This window comes from Pecten maximus, unplaced genomic scaffold (assembly GCF_902652985.1).
Source record: "Pecten maximus unplaced genomic scaffold, xPecMax1.1, whole genome shotgun sequence".
Classification (NCBI taxonomy): Eukaryota; Metazoa; Mollusca; class Bivalvia; order Pectinida; family Pectinidae; genus Pecten; species Pecten maximus.
Window position 1 is genome coordinate 3,361 of NW_022979822.1, and position 21,478 is coordinate 24,838.

At 36.8% G+C, this 21,478-nt stretch overlaps 1 protein-coding gene and 1 long non-coding RNA gene across 8 annotated transcripts; one reads left to right on the forward strand and one right to left on the reverse strand.

Moving 5' to 3' along the window:
* The first annotated feature begins 878 nt into the window (after positions 1 to 878).
* Positions 879 to 7,173, forward strand: LOC117319228. Of its 4 annotated transcripts, none has more exons than XR_004530634.1 (4): positions 879 to 1,908; positions 2,725 to 2,915; positions 5,892 to 5,973; positions 6,589 to 7,163. It is a non-coding gene; the product is annotated as an uncharacterized LOC117319228 (long non-coding RNA). The 4 variants fall into 4 exon arrangements; XR_004530635.1 differs by lacking the exon at positions 879 to 1,908 and adding an exon at positions 1,915 to 2,082; XR_004530633.1 differs by lacking the exon at positions 879 to 1,908 and adding an exon at positions 2,090 to 2,387.
* A 1,479-nt stretch (positions 7,174 to 8,652) lies between these two features.
* On the reverse strand, positions 8,653 to 20,872 carry LOC117319226. 4 transcript variants are annotated; one of them, XM_033874057.1, is made up of 8 exons: positions 20,037 to 20,872; positions 17,373 to 17,403; positions 15,875 to 16,028; positions 14,197 to 14,277; positions 13,406 to 13,568; positions 11,047 to 11,127; positions 10,390 to 10,425; positions 8,653 to 9,854 (listed from the first exon to the last, which is right to left on the reverse strand). In XM_033874057.1, exons 1-6 carry the CDS (start codon positions 20,045 to 20,047, stop codon positions 11,064 to 11,066), a joined length of 504 nt encoding a protein of 167 aa, XP_033729948.1. In that variant the 5' UTR covers positions 20,048 to 20,872; the 3' UTR covers positions 8,653 to 9,854; positions 10,390 to 10,425; positions 11,047 to 11,063. The 4 variants fall into 4 exon arrangements, with proteins under 4 accessions (XP_033729948.1, XP_033729947.1, XP_033729949.1 ...); XM_033874056.1 differs by having other exon boundaries at positions 10,390 to 10,428; XM_033874058.1 differs by having other exon boundaries at positions 10,390 to 10,428; positions 17,306 to 17,403.
* Positions 20,873 to 21,478: the final 606 nt, after the last annotated feature.

Genomic DNA, 21,478 nt, shown 5'->3' on the forward strand with positions numbered 1-21,478 from the left:
CCCGTTGGCGGGGCGCCTAGCTATGGTGACTGATATATGTCCCGTTGGCGGGGCGCCTAGCTATGGTGACTGATATATGTCCCGTTGGCGGAGCGCCTAGCTATGGTGACTGATATGTGGGCCAAGTATTTCGGGTCGCTAAACAGCGACCTTAAGATTTCGTTATTTCGCGTTACTTTTTTTCGTTATTTCGTTCTGTCGCTGCGAAAAAACGATGATTAGCGGGGCAAAATAACTAAATAACGATATGGCACATCAGCCACCATACCCAGCAGATATAGCAATTCCTAAGACCAACATGTCCTCTCAGACTTGGAAATATTGTCACCAATTCACTTCCGTAAATGAACACTGGAATATAGATGAAATATACATGTTATATAAGTATATTTTCTTCCCGTCCATGAAATGACACAACGTACACTGCTCTCTGGTAGGGACATCTGTCAGAAATTGTCCGTCCGTCGTCCAGAGCTACGTTATCGCAGCTACTCGTGTTTATGCCATGTTAGGCTTAAAAGCAGGTGACAGATCAATCAATGATTGACAGGTGGCGTGTTGATTTCCCAATTACAATAAAATGTCTATTGCATCCGCTCAAGTGCACGGATTTGAAACACACGCCATCATATCTTTTAAATCATTAAAGAAAAAAAATCTTTGATATTAAACTTAAGAAAGCTTCAAAGCGAATTAACGATCCTGCTGTCGTGTCTAGCGTGCTAACCCAAAGTCTTGTGACGGTTTTTCAGAGATCGCTCACCCCAATTAATACCTTACAGTTTCCCCCCAGTCTTGCACTATTAGACTCATCGATCTGCTATCAAACCGTAAGATTGAACATTACGAAAAGGTCGGTCAAGGCTTCTCAAATTTCACCCGATCCGAAACATGTTAGCTTTCACCAAAAGAAAGTTGTTAGAATTGTTAGCCTTTCTATAACAACAGTACAGGAGCCGGTGCTGCCGGCAACACTAACAATATCCTTTCTCAGAAAGATAACGGCGGCTAACAAAAAATCCGGCGCAGACTCAGTAGTTGATATTGGCAAACAGTCGACAACACTAACAATATCCTTTCTCAGAAAGATAACGGCGGCTAACAAAAAAAATCCAGCGCAGACTCAGAAGCCCAGTTGATATTTTTAATCACGTTGAGCCTCTCGAAAATCTCGAAGAGAATCTGTAAAGAATGTAAAGAAATGTAATAAAATATGGTTTAACATGTCAGGTTAAGCCATGGGCCTAATGTATATATAATATTTGACAAAGAAGGCGTGAAATCGTAGAGCACTCTAACAATTCAAACAGTCGGTCATAAACCGATGTCCAAATCTCGGAATCCTGTCTATTGAGAACCGACTGACAAAGATACGGTTAAGTAATCACTTCTAATCAAGCATAAGTGATGTGTGGCACTGGTTTAGTCAAATGAAAAGTAAAAACATCTATTCATCACAGACGAGGAATCGTAATCGTCGCCACTATATGGCAGTTTTAATAGTCAAATCGGAAACCGGCATCGAAATTCTGGATTCTTGTTCAGCTCTTCTAGTGTTGTCATCCGCCTGTCCTCAATTAAGGAGACGGATTAATATACGTATGCATATACTTTTTTTCTGAATCCTGTTAATATTTATGTATGAAATGTAAAGAAATGTAAAATATGGTTTAGACTAAATTCCGGATTTACATGACCTCTTTTTATAAAGAGGATTTAACAACTAGAAACTGATTTGACACCCGATACGACTGATGTTATACGTTTCAAGCGGTATTATGTTAGTGGGGTTAGCCGCTAGGAAGCGTAACACGGGATACCGTGTAGAAACCGTGCGGTATTGGTGTTAACACTTCAAGCAGAACACGGGATGGAATACTGGGATGTGGAACTCTTCAATGCAAAGAGGTAGGTTATAAACTAGGCCCGCGCGCGCCATTCAGCAATGTGTACGTATACGCCATTGTGGTTTTTGACCACATGTTTATATAATAGAGGACATATTTATTCCACCGCGAAGTTGTTTCGCTCCACGCCAGCGGTATCTGAACAAGAGACAGATAAGTCCCAACATATGACCAGGTAAGGATAAAGGAATGATCTTCATCTATTCAAAGCACTTGACTCTGCCCAACTGATAAATCCATCGCATGGACCTAGGCCTAAATTCTATAATTTTAAAGCTTCAACGTTGTATATTGTGACGTCCGCATTCGGAATATATAATATCCAATAGAAAATCAGCCGGAAAGTGTAATATGATATGACTTGAGTTTAGGCCTGGATGCATTGTTGGTCCTGTCCTGAGGCAAGTGCCTGTGATCTGCTTTATCTTATCATCACCAATAATCATAAATGGATGAGTCGATACATCAACTTACCACAAGGTACCAGTATATACAAATAAATATAAATAAAGTAATATTTAATGTTGCGTCTTGGCCATGTGCAGGCTATAATAATATCACATTTTGCCTATTATTGCCCAGTTTGTAATTATATAAGAATCAAAAATAGATGCAATTAAGAAGATAGTGCAGAGGAAGATTGGGGTACTGGGTGAAAACCACAAACCCATTGCAATTATAATACTGGTAACTTTTTCACACTGGACTGAGAGAGTAAATTTTACTTTCGGTTTACTTCAAAACTAAATAGTCCCAGTCCTTGCACCAATCAATAATGAATTGATATGTTGAATAAGCGATGATCTCTATGTTTCAGATGTGAAAAATGCGACGAAGATTTGCACGAAAGGGGCCAAAATACATGAGTGTATGATAGCTCAGGAAGACGAGTGGAGTATTTCCGATATCAGGGGTCTTCTTGCAATACAAGTACAATCAATGAAGGAAGATGTAGTGATGTGCCATTTGCTGTTCCGGACAACAATCATGTTGATGACCTAGGAAATGGTATGATGTTATTACTTTTAATGATATATATAGCATATCATATGGTTTTAGGTTTAGCAGATGCTGCAAATTAAATAACTCAAGCAGTCTGCACGACAACGTTTTACTGCTATAGGCCCTTCGGGTCTATGAACTCCAGAATTAGCAGGCCCGTTCAAAATTTTATAGGTCCGAAAATTGAAGATAAAATCCATAGTGCTGTCCTGAACTTTATGACAAGCCTGTCATATTCTGCTTTTTTCAGTTTCATGAGACATTCCGCTGCCTGGCTTTTTTCGACTGTTTTTGGCCTTAAATATTTCAAAGCAAATTTCTTATGAACATTAGAACTCTCATGCTGTTTAATTGCAGTCAGTTTGAAGTTTGTTGTGCAGACACAAAAAGTGCCGGTAGTTTCGTTTTCCCTGACAACATTCACAATACATTTTGTCATTTTCGTACCTTAGCCAAGGCCTTCCCTTGTTCCATTCGGCCAGGAATTTACACACCCTCTTATCTTCATACTTTTTGTCTGAAGAAATATGCTTGCTGAACTATTATAAGTTTTTTCCCGGGCTTTGCCCCATCAACATACCGGAGCAAGCCAGCCATTTACGAACCAGAAATGTATTTCTAGGTAAATTAGAGTTACTTCCCTTAGACCGGAAGATCAACTGTAAGCCTCTACCGTGTTTCGACTGTTGTGTGACGACATGCAATGACTTTGTATTTTAGTTTTACCATTTTACCGCAATGAAAAAGTATGGCTTCGTGTTTAAGATAGATGAATTATTACCTTATCAGGGATTAATCTAGAATTTAGGGGAAACTACCCTTTTTGGACAATAGGGGAAAATCAGTTCTGAAAAGGGGAAATCTAAACATCACAAAGTTTCAGTTTTTGGCTTTAAAAACACATTTTCCAAGTAAAAACAACAAATGGTTAATTAGGAAAGCAAATCTGGAGTATTTGGGAATATTATTGCCATAAAAATGAGGGAAAATACAATATTTCAGTGAATTTAACAGAAGCCTAAGGGGAAAAATGGAACAAAATCCTGAGGGGAAACTACCCATAAACGGTAGTAAAAAATCCCTAGATTGATCCCTGCTTATATATAAAATTTTCTTTTTTGAAATTTCATAGGTCCGTCGGGCCTGTGGGTTTGGGGAAACTATAGGCCCGACCATATTTTTAAAGGCCCCGGGTCTCGGGCCTGCGGTTAACGTCGCAGACTGCTCAAGAAAAGATATTGGATAGTGATGTACTGAGGATGTTGAGCCTCATCCGATGAAAACAATTTTTTGCTCCCCGAAGAATTAGTTACCGCTTTGTCAGTCTGTCCATCCCAAACCTTGTCGGGACATAACTCTGAAACCATTCATGATAATTTTATCAAATTTCATATACATGATAAGCCCATCAAGGCATAGAGTGGAGTGTGCAAGAACCATAACTCTCCCTTCTTTCTTTACAGAGTAATAATTGCCCTTTTTCAAAAAACATTTTCCCTTGTCTGCAGCATAACTCAAACCATTCATGAGAATTTTATCAAACTTTCATATACGTGATAAGCACAACAAGGCGGAGTGCAGTGCACAAGAACCATAACTCTCGCTTCTATTTTACAGCATTTTTCCCTTTTGGAAAAAAAATCCATTGTCTGGAGCGTAGCTCTCAAACAGTTCATGATAATTTCATCCAACATGAAGCATCATAGAATGAGCATTTATCAGTTCCTCTGATAGTCTTAATTAGGTTTTACAAGTTCTTGTCCCTGCAGGTAGGGCGTAAGAATTGTACCTGCTGCCCCCATTGCATGATCGTAAGAGGCGACTAAATTTGGGATCTTATCTTTTCTCTTCTTTCTTAACAACTTTCTTCTTCCTAAAGTCTCCCTAGACACTGCCTCACTTTTGGCCTTTAGTTGAGCGTTCGCCCCTGTGAGGAAGGCTTTGGGTTCTGTCCCCTGGCCAAGACATACCAGAGTCTTTAAAAATGGTAGTTGCTGCTCCTGCTTAGCGCTCAGCAAACAAGGAGTGTTACGACTGGTTCGCCCGTTGTCAGTATGTGACCGGGTGGGGTGTTCTGCTGGGTGTCTTCGGCAGTATGCTTCAGTGAGGTAGCACTATAAATCGGCAAAAGTTCCGGCCTATCACAAGGAGACTTCACACGAACATACCGCAGCCTCCCAAAACACACATACGCACTCACCACACGCATGCATGTCGCACGCACGGGAGGCCGTCCTTAAATGACCTTAGCTGTTAATAGGACGTTAAACAAAATAAACCAAACCAATTACAAGTTCTTAGTGCCAAAAATTGTCATAACTACGTAAAGTGCATAGTTAAATACCCCATGTTTCAATATAACCAATTTCACTCAAATGAGACACTAAGTTTTGTCTTAGAGTTACAGAATTGAAACATGGCTACATTACAGAAAGCCTGAATTTTCATGGAAATTTGAATTCAAATTCAGCTGATTATAATAATTGGTTAACTTCATTAGCAAGGGTATCCAGTTTAAAACGACAATCAATTCTGGATTTCTATCCGATGTTACATCACTAGTATGGGATTGAGTCGAGGTCTTGGCTTCACGCAACAGCTAATATTAAGGTCATTTGTGAATGACAATCTTTGCCAGAAAAAGGGGCGAAACTTCTGAAGTTCACAGTTCAGTTTAGTAATAACAGAATATTTCAACTCCAATTTACTTTGGCCCCACTTTGATGCTTGTGTCGTAAGGTTTTCTTGTTAGCTTCTGTAAAACAGGTCATTTGCAGACATTAATATTATCTGCATGCCAAATAATGGTTAACAGAGTGCAGGTCTCTTCCCCCTTAGCCATTTCCCTCCAAATTGGCATGTACTAAAAGATGACCGTCAACTTTAACCCAAGTATATTCATAACTGTTCACATAAATGACTGGTGTCTTGGTTTGATATAATATTCATGTTATACATCTTGTTTTCTTTTTTCTTTTATAGTTGCATCTGGCAGCAATAGAAAGTATAGCCAGAAGAGGAAGCAGCTATCGGATTCCTGGAAAGCTGTCTACAAAAGGTAGGAGTAATTATCTTGTTTGTAAAAACATCGGTGGATAAAACAGCTCCCTAACAGGCTATCGCAGTGTAAACAACCTGTCCATCAAATGTGTCAAATTTTACCTGGGTCCATGAATTTCAATGAACTGGACGTTACACGCTTTTATTATTGATTATTCTATGATTTTAATGTCTTACCAAAACGTTGCCAAATCTTGGTCGTTCACGAGAGGAATACCAAAGTACATTTCATGTTTTTGGGACATGATTAAGCGGTCGATGGTCGGGTTAGTGGGGTGGTTGTTTAGAAGGGGTAATTTATTGTTGGAAAATGTCGGTGAACGCGAAACTTGGTCGCATACAGGGAGTGGTCGTTCTTGAGAGTGGTCGTAATAGGGGAACCACTGTACATCTTAATTCATCCGCTATATTGCAGGGTTGTCATTAAGTTTCAGAGATGTAGAAGAGTTCTGAAAAGTAGCTGGAGGGCAAACATTAAAAGGGACAATTTCTATCAAATCCTACCACCTTACTATTCCTGAACTGTGCAATTATTAAAAGCTCTTACAATTTCTGCCATTCAATTTAATGATGTAACTGTAGGAGAACCTTGTTTATTCAGATTTGTCTCTTGTTGTAGGACTGTTCGTTTTCAAGCAGGGAATGTGCTGCGATCCAAAATTAAAAATGACAAACTTGACATCACTGGAGTATTTGGTTCAGTGTGTAAACACGACTTCCCCCAGAAATTTTGCAACCTTAGACATGGTGAAAGGTAATGGTTATAATTTCCGACATCCAAAACATTCGTTTGTGCTGTAGAGTTATCACCTAGATGGAAATTCAGGAGGTACACTTCACTGGGATTCATTCACTCAGACTGACCATTATAACAACCATAAAGAGGACACTACTTGTATGAATGGGGGATTTGTTGTTTCTTATTTCTGCATCTAGGAGAAAAATGTTAACTGTTATTACCGAATATTTTAATGAATGACAAAATACCTTATTATCCCACGCGAAACGCATTTGCGGGGGATATTAAATTGGGGTCCGTTCGAGATTCTTTTCCGGGCTATAACTCCATAACCGTTCATAGCAGCTCCTTGAAACTTTCTGTATATATCAGACTAGTGCCCTAGTTGTGCCTTTTGCTATTGAGGACCTTCAATTTTCGGTAATTTTTCTGTCGCCATGGAAACTTAGTCAAAAATACCAAATTACTGTTTCCTTTTGTTTCCGGGCTATAACTGCATAACCGTTCAACGCAGCTCCTTGAAACTTTCTGTATATATCAGACTAGTGGCCTAGTTGTGCCTTTTGCTATTGCAGACCTTCCATTTTCGGTATTTTTTCTGTCACCATGGAAACTTAGTCAAAAATACCAAATTACTGTTTCCTTTTGTTTCCGGGCTTTAACTCAAAAACCGTTCGACCCACTCCTTGGAAATTTCTGTATATATCAGACTAGTGGCCTAATTGTGCCATTTGCTATTGAGGACCTTCCATTTTCAGTATTTTTTCTGTCACCATGGAAACTTAATCAAATGACTACTTCTGACAATGGTTGTTCAATATGTCACTACAGGAGACCTAGTCAAAAGCCTTAGCACATGGACTTTAATGCTCACATGATATTCAGCCAAATAGAGGTCACAGCTGCAAAGCTAAAACCCCATCGTGATCATTTGCACCAAGATAGGTATCAACTACACTAGCCATTCTTAAAAAGTTGAAGTAAATGAGGTGAGATGACTTAGGGCACATTTATGTCCATGCAACACCAATGAGAAGGGGCTGTGAAATTTCATGCAAAAAAGACTTCCCTAAAATAACCCTAACACTAGTCACTAAACTTTCAAATACATACACCTATACAAAAAGTTGACATTTTGGAGCAAACGGGCAGTTTCATTACTAACATGTCATGTGATGACAACCTTTGACTTTATGACCTTGAACCATGCATCAAAATAATTCTTATTCAATTACCTACAACATTTTTCCTGACATGTATTTACAAAAACTTTTCCCTTTTGGATACTTGGAAATTTTTCTAAAAATAAAAACGATGACAGACAAAAAGCGATCAGAATAGCTCACATGAGCAATCATAGATAGAGCCATGAAACAACAGGTGTAGAAAAGGCATGCAAGTTATATGTTGTACTAAATACGCAATGTCCATGTATAAGAATATCAGTTGCCCTTAAGTCTAGAAGAGACAATTTCTGGATTCTGGATAAGAGCCTGGATAGCTTAAATTGAAGTCCATGCTAAAATATTGTATTTTACAATTTTTTAAATTTGCGCTTAAGTACACTTTTTTTAATATGCCTCATCTGATTTGAAGGCCTGCATACACCTCATAAACAAAAAATAATAAAATAAAATTTTAACCTGCTTTATTCCAAATCAGACTCAAACTTTATTTTAATAAAAAAAGATTTGTGTCGTCCAAAATGGTCTTGATTTTGGTCCAAATCATCACAAGGGCCGAAGTTAGTTTTATTGAACATTGTTTTTGAGTAAATAAAATGAATCATTTATCATATCTGAGTATACTGAGTGACCTTAAAACAACCTTAACATTCAATGGGAATATCAAGGGGAATAAAAGAGCATTAAAGATTATCCTGTTTTTAAAAGAATAATATAGCACCTGCCTCATTGGTTTTGGCAGAAATAACAAATAACAAAAAATAAATGGCCTGAGAAACAAAAAAATAATTTTACCTGGCCACACAACAGAATATTATAACAGTATCACCTCTGAAAAAAAGTTCATATTCCTTCACATTTTAACTACATTGTACATGACAGCAAAATGTAAGGAAACAAACATGGTCATTAAAAAAAGAATTTGACGTATCTGAAGAGGGGTACATTAATTCAAAGCTAGGTACACTTATTTGAGGATCACTCTGTAAGGGATGATCCTCAAATAAGTCACTTATAACTTTCATAACAAGAGGCTCATTGGGCCTTAACCTCACGTAGTTTCAATTAACCTTTGACCCATGGACCTTGAACTTTGCCAAAATAATTTGCACATTTGTCCCTTCACTTTCAAATGCATACACCTACACAAAATGTTGATAGTTTTGGAGGAAATTGGCTGGCTGTTTCATACTTCCAAGTGCCTATGACCCTTTGACTATTGACCTCGTAACCTTGAAACTTCATGAAAATAACCATGGCATTAGTTCCTACCATTTTCAAATGCATATGCCTATACAAAATGCTGATGAGAACATTTTTGTGCAAACAACTGGCCATTTCAGTCATTCCAGGTGACCTTTGACTTTTGACCCTGTGACCTTGAAACTTGTAGTCACATTAGTCCCTACAACTTTTAAATACATATGCCTATACCAAAAGTTGATGATTTCTAGAGCCTGAACGGTAGATGCTGGGGCCACAAATTTTGCAATTTTGGTAGAGCAACTCTAGGACATTACAATTATATAAAGGCTTTATTTTTAAAATGTCCCAAAGAAGAGAAGACTTTAAAAAAAAAAAAAAAAAAAAGTTTTTTTACTGCTTGCCCTGCCCCCTGGGGTTTATATGAGGACCACAATTTTTTGCAATTTTGGTACCCCTTCATGGTTCTGATGCTAGTTACAAAATTCAGTTTATATTGGTCGAGCGGTTCTTGAGAAGACAAAAATGTGAAAAGTTAAAGGACAATGACACACGACAGATGACATCGCATGATGACAGACAAAACACAATTGCAATAAATGTTACAAGAAATAATTAATAACATTTTTGGGATGTTGTCTTCAGGTTCCCAAGAGTTCTCTGAATCCGGGTATCCATCCCATTTAATGAGGTAATACCTCTTTCCTTTAATGGTCTTCATCGACAGTATTCGTTCCACAATTAAGTCTTCAGTGTTAGCTGGCAAATAAAAACAAAATTAGATATACAACATGTTGGTGCTCTTTTGTATTTTAATCAATAAGGTCATTTCAATAAACTGTCATGTTTAGTGTTGCATGTTTCTGGACAAGTACTTTTGGGATGAACTTCAGTATACATGGTATTTATAATTATATTATAAGCTAGACTCATGGATGAAAAGTGTACACTGGCATAGTGTAATACAATAAGGCTACTACTGTAAATGTATACGCATCCATGCCTGAGAAAAGAGACAAGATGCAGGGATGAGAACAGTTTCACAATCTCCGCTGAAAGTCTTCAAAATAGAGAAGCATACCTTTATACATAACTTCCACACACAAACCATCATATCTGGGCATTTTAGACACAATCCAGCAATTTTCCTTCTAATTTTACCAAAAAATCACTGAATTCAGAGAAAATGCTGAGAATTCTCACCCTGAAGATGATTCTGGTATACTTATAGTGCTGATACCAACACTTTTCCTAATTTGTAAAAAGTGACTTATTTTCTCGTATTGGAACTTACCATTTGATTTTCTTTTCTTGCCTCTTTTCTTTGTACCTACTAAATCAAAAAGAAACCAGAGACAAATTTATTTTCAAAACAGGAGTTGAAGGCAATATACACCAAACATCGACCTTAAATGTTATGTTCAACAGTGTTCACTGCATTCATCTTTGTGCTCACTTTCCTCAATAGAAAGGAAATATCAGTTATGATGTCCACACCTAAGTTTCTTAATCTGTTAATGAAGACTTATGGCCATATTTATGATGTCATATTTTTCATCATTTTCGAGACTCCAGAACCGTAGAAACAAATCCACTTTCCCATTGGGAATTTGTGATATATTTTGCTATATTTAGACGATAACAGCTTCAAAATGTTTTGTTTTCTCTCTTATAGTTATAAATATTTCATTATTAAACTATTTTTTTCTAAACTAAATGTGAGCAGAAAAAAATATCAAGGCATTTCTAAGTTATACCAGAGAGATTACTTTCAAGTACTTAATATGTATCTGTAAATAGTTATTTGTAATTTCAAAAGGTCATCAGTGAGGTAACTTGGTTACATGGTTTCCTGGTGACGTCTCCCCTGGTAAGTTCCCTAAGGACTCTGTATATTCCATATTGAGTCACTAACAAACTATGTAACTAATATTTACAGCTTTATATTTACCTTCTGTCTTTTGTACTTCAGGAAACAAGGGCATGAGTACCTCTGCCTCTTCTTCCGAAACTTGATGTAAGGTTACAGCCTCTGTAATTGAATCAATAACTGAATAACATCCGACAGAAACAAACATGTTTAAATTATGATATAAAGCTATTTATCATAAGATTTAGGCATTATATAGTGTAATAAAGCCGTCACATCAATTATATTTATGCCATACATACCATAAAGCCGTAGTGGTGACTTATTTGATTGTCACAATGACGTACAGAACAATGCTATGTTGTCATGTTAAAGCCAAACAAGATGTATAAAATTCATACTAAATTTTTTAAAATTTATTTCCTATAATTACTGGTCTTTCTTGCGATCATATGAAGAATCAGACTTTTGTTTCCATTTACATCAGATTTATAATGCACACCAGAGACTCGCAAAAAAATTCGACAAAGTAAAAGGTGCATGGGCCTATTTCTGTAAATTTGACCCTTTTGACCCAGCCCATTTGCCCTTGGGGGTCAATCTGGGGCAATCATTGCCTACCAGCAAACTGTCTTCCAAAACTGCTAATTCCAATAGAAATGAAACAAATGATATTCAAAAATGTTATTTCCCTATATAAACTAGAGTTATGTGTAACTCCTCCCAAGGGGCAAATATGAGACCCCAGGGTAATGGAATTCACAATTTTGGTAAAACACCTTAGACCCTTCCAACTATGAAGAGTATTTGATTCATACTTATTGGGGCCCTGAGAAGATTTTCCTTTTAATTTAAGTTAATTTGACACTTTTTGGCCCTGCCCATCAACCCCTGGGGGTCAGTCAGGGCCAACATGCACATATCATAAAACTGTCATCTCATCTAATGCTGATAATGATAACTAAGTTAGAATGAATTCCAAAAGAAATCAAACAAATGATAGTCAAAAATGTGAATTTCCTTCAGAAACTATAGTAAAGTTTACCCCTTCCCCTAGGGCAAACGTGAGAACCAAGAGTCGTGAAATTCACAATTTAGGTAAAGCACCTTAAGACCCTTCCATCTATGAAAAGTGATTGATTTCACCATACCTGAGTGTATAACAAATCACTGTCCTGCTTGAAGCAAATTGAAACTCCTCACAAAAAAAAATTTGGACCTTGTTTTAAGCAAGATTAAATTATAATTGACTACCAAACACAGCAAAATCCACTGTCTTTATTTTTTAACAGATCAGCATTTTTCAGGCAATTCTGGCAAAATGTGCTTCCCAGTTTTTTTGGAAGAAAAGACAAAAATCTTGAATTCAGGCAGAGGGAGGGAGAACTGGGTTTATTGTTTCTTAGAATATGATTATAATAACAATGATATAATAAATAGTAACTGATTCACATGGGTATGAAAATTTAAAAATATAGGAATAGACATTTTTGTCCTGCTAAAGTTAAAGATTATAAAACAATATCAACCTATCATATCTTCAGCTCCACAATCTGGTTCATACCTTGAGCTCTGTTTGCGCCAAAATTATAAAGTATAAAATACCAAACAATATAATTGGCTGTAAAATCTTGGCATACCACTTGATGAAAGGGGCAGCTGTTTATTATTAACAATAATATTTCATATATTTTAGAATTAAAACATAAATTTTACCAAAGATTAGCGAGAACTACGTCTACGCCTTAAAAACTATGATATCTAACCACTCTATTCATGGATCATCAAGCACTTCAGGAAAAACCATTAAAAGGAAACCTGTGCACGACAATGTGGCAAAATGACCAGAAGGGAAGCACTGGGACTTGGCTTACAAGTGTTATACAAATAAATCAAACTAATATCAGACAACAAATTATAAATAACTAAGTCAGAATGAATACAATTAACAATACTAATATACTAAAGAAGAGCACAAAAGAATAGTTTGAAAATAATTCTAAAACTGAATTCTTCTAAATCAAAACAAAATTGATTTCACCTATTTAGAAACTTAATTTCCAAGATGGCGTCATAAATTTACAGGGATTAATATATAGTGGGGATAACCTTGGTGTTGCAGGGGCTGGGCTGAGCCCTTGACCAAACAACTGCTATGGATTTAGGCATGGGGGTCACTTAATTAGGCCCCACATTGGCAATAATGACCCTTGACCAATGGAGAGACAATAATTAGCATATTATGATTACATTTATACAAACCAATTTATTTGTGAAGCTTTATTGTACAAAAATATGTCTATAAAGAGACATTTGTTTTTTTATTTGATTTGGAATGGTGTAGATTACTGATGCCAAAATGAATTGCTGGAAAAACCTTGCAGACAAAAATAAACTGAAAATATCTTTTGTATTCTTTGCATTACTTTCAAATACTTACGAAACTTCAATTTTTGCACAGGCCAAGACTGCTTTAAGTTTCTGTTCCCCGTAATGGGACATAAACCTTAATGATAGTTTCTCTTCTGGCAGTCCCTTTACCACAACTTCCCCAGCAAATACACGCTTGTATGGAAATGGATGAGGGCGTCCAACAGCACTTCCTACAAAACCAAAACAGCAAACATCTCATATATACACTGTAAGCATGATCATTTTTTAACAATAGACAACAAGTCAAAAAAAGAAAAACCTTAATGAAATTAATCAAGCTTCTTGGTCACTATGGCAATGTAACAAATGTAGCTTCCAGTAAATCATTACAACAAAAAGCAATTTTATCATAGCGTCTGATGTTGTGCATACCGGTAGGTATATTGAACTACATTATGGAATTACCAAGTATTATCTAACATTTGCATGTGGCTGACATTTTTCAAGAAATGTCTTCGACAGGTTTTTACTATCATATTTGATTTTCAAAGCAACATTACCATATCGTATGTTTAAATCCTGGAACACATTTATCTACTAAAATCATCATGACTTCCTTAAAGTTTCAGTTGGATATGGATGGCCAATGTACAGATGACATTTAGATGTTGCCGGTGTTCATCGTAACATTCAACTTCATCATAACATTATTTTGTTTAACCTTGGGGGCAGGGAAACTGCAAAATGCTTTATGGTTAAGAATCTCCTAGCATGGATTGAGTTTCATGAATATAATTACATTGGCTATGAATTCACATACCCATTTTTGTTCTTCATCAAACTTAAAACAATACTTGCCAAACAAACTGTTTAAATGCTCCATTGCCCTTTTTCGCAAAGACTTTGTATTTTCCTGCTCGACAGATAACACTGGAGTATCTACAAAATGTACAACAGGTCAATTATATATGTGAATTTCAAAATATCAAATTTATATAAAGGCATGCCAGAGCTGTTGTAGAACACCATAACTCTCTTCACAAATAAACATATCTAATCTCCAACATGAAAATCCTGCGTACATACCACTTAAGACCAGTTAGACTGGTTAGTAAGAATCAGATCAGCCTAGAACGCTACACTATCTGCTTCATGAAATCAAATATCATCATAAAAACACAGTAGAATTGATTGGACCAAAACATCCAAATATGAATTGTACATGTATTACCTAATTGAAGATGTGAGTGTGACATGCTGTTTTATTTGCCTCATTACACTTGATCCAAATAGATATATTTGTTAGGTTTTGTAAAATGTGTGTTGTTGCCAAAGAACAAGGTTTTAGGTAACTAAATATCTGCCACTTCCTTGGAAATGGTGACCGGAAGATATCTATTTATCACAGGGAACGTACATCTCAAAACCATTCCAAAAATAATGTTGTTTTTTTTTAATTTCAAAGCAAAAGCTTTTTAACTTGCATTGTCAGCATGAAGAATTATGTTCACAAAGTTCACTAATAGGCCTATAACAAATTATTTCAAAGGGCCATAACTTCCATAGGTTACAATTAAATCAGTCTCTTTATCAAACTGGTTCAAGATCCTATCGATATAAGGCAACATACAAAGTTTCATCAAAATCGGATCATAATTACTCAAGTTATCACGTTCACAAGAAAAAGTTAACAGACGACGCACACCGACAGATGAAACACGACTGCAATATTTACTACCCATGACCTTTAGTCAGGTGACCAAAAAAGAGGCCCAAGGGCCTGAACGGTCATCTGACTCGAAATTAAAGACCCTTATTCTATTGAAGTATGCATTCTCTGTAGCAAGTATAGTGGCACTGTTAGCACTGTTGGCCATGGTGGCCATCTTGGAATTTGGATCAACACGAAAAATAACAACACTTGATCAAGACTATCTCAGGATCATTTCTGGCAAGTTAGAGCTGAATCCCACTGTTGGAATTTGAGAAGAAGCTTGAAATAAGTGATGCTCAGGAAAACCATGATTGCATAATCATGTTATAAAATGGCCACTGTGGCTGCCATGTCAAAGTTTTTACGAGGCCAAAAAATAACAATATTTTGTTGGCTTTTTAATTCTTCCGTAACATCCTCACCAATTTCAAGCTCAATGGCACCAGTGGAACTGGAGAAGAAGTTTAAAATGTGTTTTTCAAAATGGCTGCAATGGTGGCCATCTTGTATTTCTGACCGACCCGATAAATAACAACACTTGGTCAGGACCATCTCAGGATCATTTCTGGTAAGTTAGAGCTGAAACCCACTGGTGGAATTTGAGAAGAAGTTTGAAATGTGAAAAGTTTACGCACAGTGGAGGGCGCACGACAACGGATGAAGCATGATGACTATAGGTCAAGCTGACCCTTTGGGTCAAATGACCTAAAAACTGTAGTAACTCTAGCAAAACCAGGTTTACCAATGTGACGGTTAATTTATTATTTTCATATTTCTTGTGATAAAAACATTTGATGTGGGTCTTCATTTATCTTAACTTACCTTCAACACAGAATCTGTGTAGTTTTTCCACAATGCCAGTGTTATCCTGGAAAAACTGTTCTGCTTCCCCATTACCAATGAAGATAGAGGATTGGTCACTACAGTCCACTCTGAGGCATGCCATGGTCACAGCAAGTCTAGCCAACTGCAGCATCTAAGTAAAGAGAAATAAAGTTTCTTCTGGTACAGAGAAAGATTATTAAAACATTGGTAATTTACAAACCAGTTGCATTGGTGGAGATATGGTATAATCATCTGGTCAGTTCTACTTCTTATGTCTGGAGGTTGAGAAAAAGTCCTGTTGTCTGATCAGATAGTCACATGACACTTTGTACATGTATATCTGATAATACAGATGAAGGGTGGATAAATACATTACAGACATAAGGCCAATTTAACTCTTCAAACTTAAATTATGATCAAGGTCATTCATTTGAACAGACTTACTAGCCTTCATTCCAGAACGCTAAAAGCCAAATATAAGGTCTCCGGACCTTTCAGTTATTGAAAATAAGTCATGGAAATATTTTAGCCTATTTGACTGCTCTCACCTTGAAAGGTCAATGTCATTTATTTGAACAAACTTGGTAGACCTTCATCCCAGCATGCTACAGACCCAATATCAACTCCCTGGGACTCGTGGTTAATGAGAAGAAGTTGTTTAAAGCTTTAAGTCTATTTCATCCCCGTGACCTTGAATGCAGGTCAAGGGCATTCAATTGAACAAACTTGGTAACACTTCTCCCCAGCATGCTACAGACCCAATATCAACTCCCTTCAACATTCTATTATTGAGAAGAAGTTAATTTAAGATTTCAGCCTATTTTATCCCTAAGACCTTGAATGAAAGTCAAGGTCATTCATTTGAACAAACTTGGTAGCACTTCTCCCCAGCATGCTACAGACCCAATATAAACTCCCTGGGTCTTTTGGTCATTGAGAAGAGGTCATTTAAAGATTTTAGCCTATTTGACCCCTGTGACCTTGAATGAAGGTCAATTTTATTCATTTAAACAAATTTGGTAGCCCTTCACCCCAGCAAAACCTGGCACGTCTTTAAATGACACTGGCTGTTAAAAGGACGTTAAACAAAAAGTATTTAACTCAATTTCCCCTATTGGGCCCCGCCCCTCTGGTCCCAGGGGTGCCACACCCTCTGTTTATACAAAGTTTGATCCCTTAATTTGCCCATTAATGCTTCTGACCAAATTTCATCAAAATCCATTCAGGCATTCAGGACTAGTTGGGGTTTAAAGGAAATGTTGACGACGACGGACACTGCACCTTTGGGCCAGGTGAGCTAATAAACAAATCATCCCAGCATGCTACAGGCTGTATCTCTCAATTCAGAAAAATAGGAAGAAGACAGAATGATCATTGTCAACATAGTCTCAAACTACTTTGTGGCAGTGGAATAAAAACATATCCTACCTTTATGTTCAGCAACAAAAGCATTGAACGCAGAAATTCCTCTTGCGTAAGGTTTCGTTTTGCTTACTTGTTTCTGGGAAGGTAGGTTTTCTCTTCTCCTTCAAAAAATCAACAAAGTAGAAATTAAGCAATAATAATCTCCTTTCAAACATTCAGTGATGGCATACATCTATAAAACAACTTATCAAAATATTAGGTGCCCTGGACTACTAAAAACCAGAATTAATTAAGAAATGTTTTCACGAGCATGATGAGAGTAAAGGCAAGGTTTATTTCTAGCAATCTTATGAGACGTTCATATACAACAACTAGTAGTATGATTTGGCTAATTTGTATTGTCATTGAAGGGTAAAACAATGCAAATTATGGCTTCCATTCCTTCCCAGAGGTCAGTTGGTGATTATCTTGGTGTTGTTCAAAAGGTAAATGGTTGAGTAGGAATAAGATATGATTTTGTCTTGGTGGACAGTGATATTCCTCGAGGTGGCGATATGCACTGTCACCCTCAAAACACTGTGATATTTTTTATACCATAATTAAATCATGATTAAACATTATACATTTTAAGTAATATCTGTTCAAAAATTCCATGGAATGATATGTGTTGCACTAACACTGCTTTCAAATTGATCACTAGGCAATAAAAATCAATTGGCAACAATACAATGACTGTAATTCCTCCCAATATCACAGGATGGATATGCCCCAATTTTGACAGTGAATGTGTTGGGTTTCAAACTTTCAACCCAGGGCAGTAAAATGGTCTATTAGCTAGTACAATAGCAAACCGTTATGTTATCAACAATGAAGTACTTGTTTCATTTGGGATGCTTAATGTCAACATGTTAAAACAAAAATAGATTTGAAATATTTCAGTTAATTTAATTGACCCTTTTTGGCCCCGCCCATCAATCCCTACTGGCCTTGGGGTCAGTCAGGGTCAACATATGCATATTATCAAACTTTCATCCCATGCTGAAAATGTTAACCAAGTTAGAATTAATTCCAAAAGAAATCAAACAAATCATAGTCAAAAATGTGATTTCCCTTTATAAACTGTAGTAAAATTTACCCCCTCCCCAGGGGCAAATGTGTGACCCCAGAGTCATGAAATTCTTAATTTTAGTAAAGCACCTTAAGACCCTTCCATCTATAAAGAGTATTTGATTCCACCTTATTTCGGTCTTGAGAAGAAGATTTTTGAAATTTCAGTCAATTTGACCCTTTTTAGCCCCACCCATCAGCCCATGGGGGTCAGTCAGGGCCAACATGTGTATACCATCAAACTGCCTTCACAAGCTGATAATGTTAACCAAGTTAGAATGAATTCCAATAGAAATCAAACAAATTATAGTCAAAAATGTGATTTCCCGATATAAACTATAGTAAAGTTAACCCCCTCCCCAGGGGCAAACATGAGACCCCAGGGTCATGAAATTTACAATTTTGGTAAAGCACCTTAAGACCCTTCCATCTATGAATAGTGTTTGATTCCACCGTATCTGAGGGTAGAGCAGATTTTTGAAATTTTAGTCAATTTGACCATTTTTAGCCCCACCCCTCAGGCCCCTGGGGGGTGGGGACCATATAATTTACAATTTTGGTTGACCTTTAGGCATAGAATCTTCCTGATAAATTTCATTGAATTTGGTTTAGGGGTTTTTGAGAAGAAGTTGAAAATGTAAATTGTTTACGGACGACAACGGACAAAAGGGGATTAGAATAGGTCACTTGAGACTTTGTCTCAGGTGACCTAAAAAAGTTTACACAAATAGTGACAGTTGGATGTCACAAAAAATATTTAAAGAATGTATTTAAAACAAGAGGCCCATGGGCCTTAACAGTCATCTGAGATTTCAGTCAATTTAAATTACCCTTTTTAGCCCCTCCCATCAACCCCTGCGGGTCAGTCAGGACCAACATGTGCCTACCATTAATCTGTCATCCAATGCTGTGTTAACAAAGTTAGATTGAATTCCATTACAAATCCAACAAATAAAAGTCAAAAATGTTATTTCCCTATATAAACTATAGTTAAGTTTTCCCCTTCCCAAGGGGCAAACCTGAGACCCCTGGGTCATAAAATTCACAATTTTGGTAAAGCACTTTAAGACCCTTCCACAATATCTGAGAGTAGAGAAGAAGATTTTTGAAGTTTTAGTAAATTTGACCCTTTTTAGCCCCGCCCCTCAGGCCCCTGGGGGGTGGAGACCATATAATTCACAATTTTGGTTGACCTTTAGCCATAGAAGCGTTCTGCCAAATTTCCTTGAATTTAGTTTAGGGGTTTTGGAGAAGAAATAGAAAATGTCAATTGTTTACAGATGCACGACGACAGACAAAAGGCGATTAGAATAGGTCACTTGAGACTTTGCTTTTTAACATGATAGGTTTTTTTTATATAATAAATAAAACCTGATTATTGATAACAGCTCTCTATATAACCTACTTAACTATAACAACTAAACAATTAGAATTAAGTTCTTTCTGAAAACATTTATGAACTATTTTGTACAAACCCACAATGTTTTAGCGACAAGGTTGTCACACGTGGAAGTTCGTGGTCAAAAGTCATTCCTGGGTCAAAGTTCATTTTCTCCCAAGTAAGTATTATCTAACTTGTGGTAAATCAATTTATTTAACGAAGACTTCTGGCTGTTCTATCAGTATTTATCTGATTTAAGGGGTAGGAATAGTAGAAATCACAACACCACACTCTCTATAACTATACCTTGACAACATCTATGTGCAGTCCTGTGGACTGGGCTGCTTCAGACCACATCTCTTTGCATTTGTGGCCTTTTGAGGTCATTCCCCTTTCAAAAAAGGCATCCAATAAGTTCCTTTTATCGTTGGTGATTACAGTTTGTATTCTCTGTAATAATTCAAAAATAAAAGATTAACATATTTCAATAATTAAAGGCAATTAAAAGGTCTCAAAACAGGACATGTTCTATATAATTTATGGGTCAATTGTAAGTAAATTAATTACAGTTGGATACTGGTAATATTGATAAATCTAATCTTCCTATGAACTTGTAAGATTATCCATTCTTTTCTCCGGATAGTGTGTGGACAAAGTTTGGATAATGTCAAAAAAGGTCATAAGGCCAATACACATACCAGTACTCATATTGCTGAACAAAGGTACTTAACTATGTACATTAATTTGAAAATGGACGTTACCGTACATGTAACTCTGTGTAACAAATCAATGTTGGTTAACACTTTATCTTTAACTTATATGTGGATGAAAATGGACACTGTTTTGGCTATTCCATATGGCTTTAATCATGTTAATAGTTTGTCACATTTTTTAGAAAGTTCATGGATGCTTCCTGCCAGATTTGGTTAAAGTTTTACGATAGAATTTTGTTCAAGGTTTTAGCAGCTATAAAGAATAATGAATTATATTTGAAGGTTTTTGCAATGGTGTCGCGGTTTTGTAAAGATAATTGTTACCCCGTAAAATGAAATTAATGTAACAGAGCGCAGGATTAATTAAATTTAAATCACTGCCTCGGCTAGGGATCGAACCCGGGACTTCTGGCTTACTAGTCTTACGCTCAACCGATCGAGCTAAAGAGAAGATCTCTCTAGCCAAGCGGTATATATTGCGGCTAGTATTTACCAGGGTTACATACTCCCCCTCCAGGAAAGAACTTGTCATCGAGTTTCCAGGGCTGGGTAACAGCGATGCTTTTGCAAGCAGCGATTAGTATCATTCCTGAGTCCCTACGTGGGTGCCAATGTAACAGAGCGCAGGATTAATTAAATTTAAATCACTGCCTCTGCTAGGGATCGAAACCGGGACCTCTGGCTTACTAGGCTAACGCTCAACCGATCGAGCTAAATAGAAGAATTACTCTAGCCGAGCGGTATATTGCGGCTAGTATATACCATGGTTACATTAATTTCAGAGATGATATCAAAAAGTTTATGTGGTTATCATTGGTAGGATAAGTGTCACTTGCACAGTGACTAGCTATAAATCCTCTACCTGGCCTATGTTAGATGGGCAATATATGCCCGTAGCCATAGTTAATCTAGCGTAAGCCCTCTGGTTATTTTGTATTAGGTATCAACTTGACACAAAACTCATTCAGCTATTTAGATGACCATTAAGGTTCATGAACATACTTTCAGTAAATGTTACTTGCTATTGAAATAATT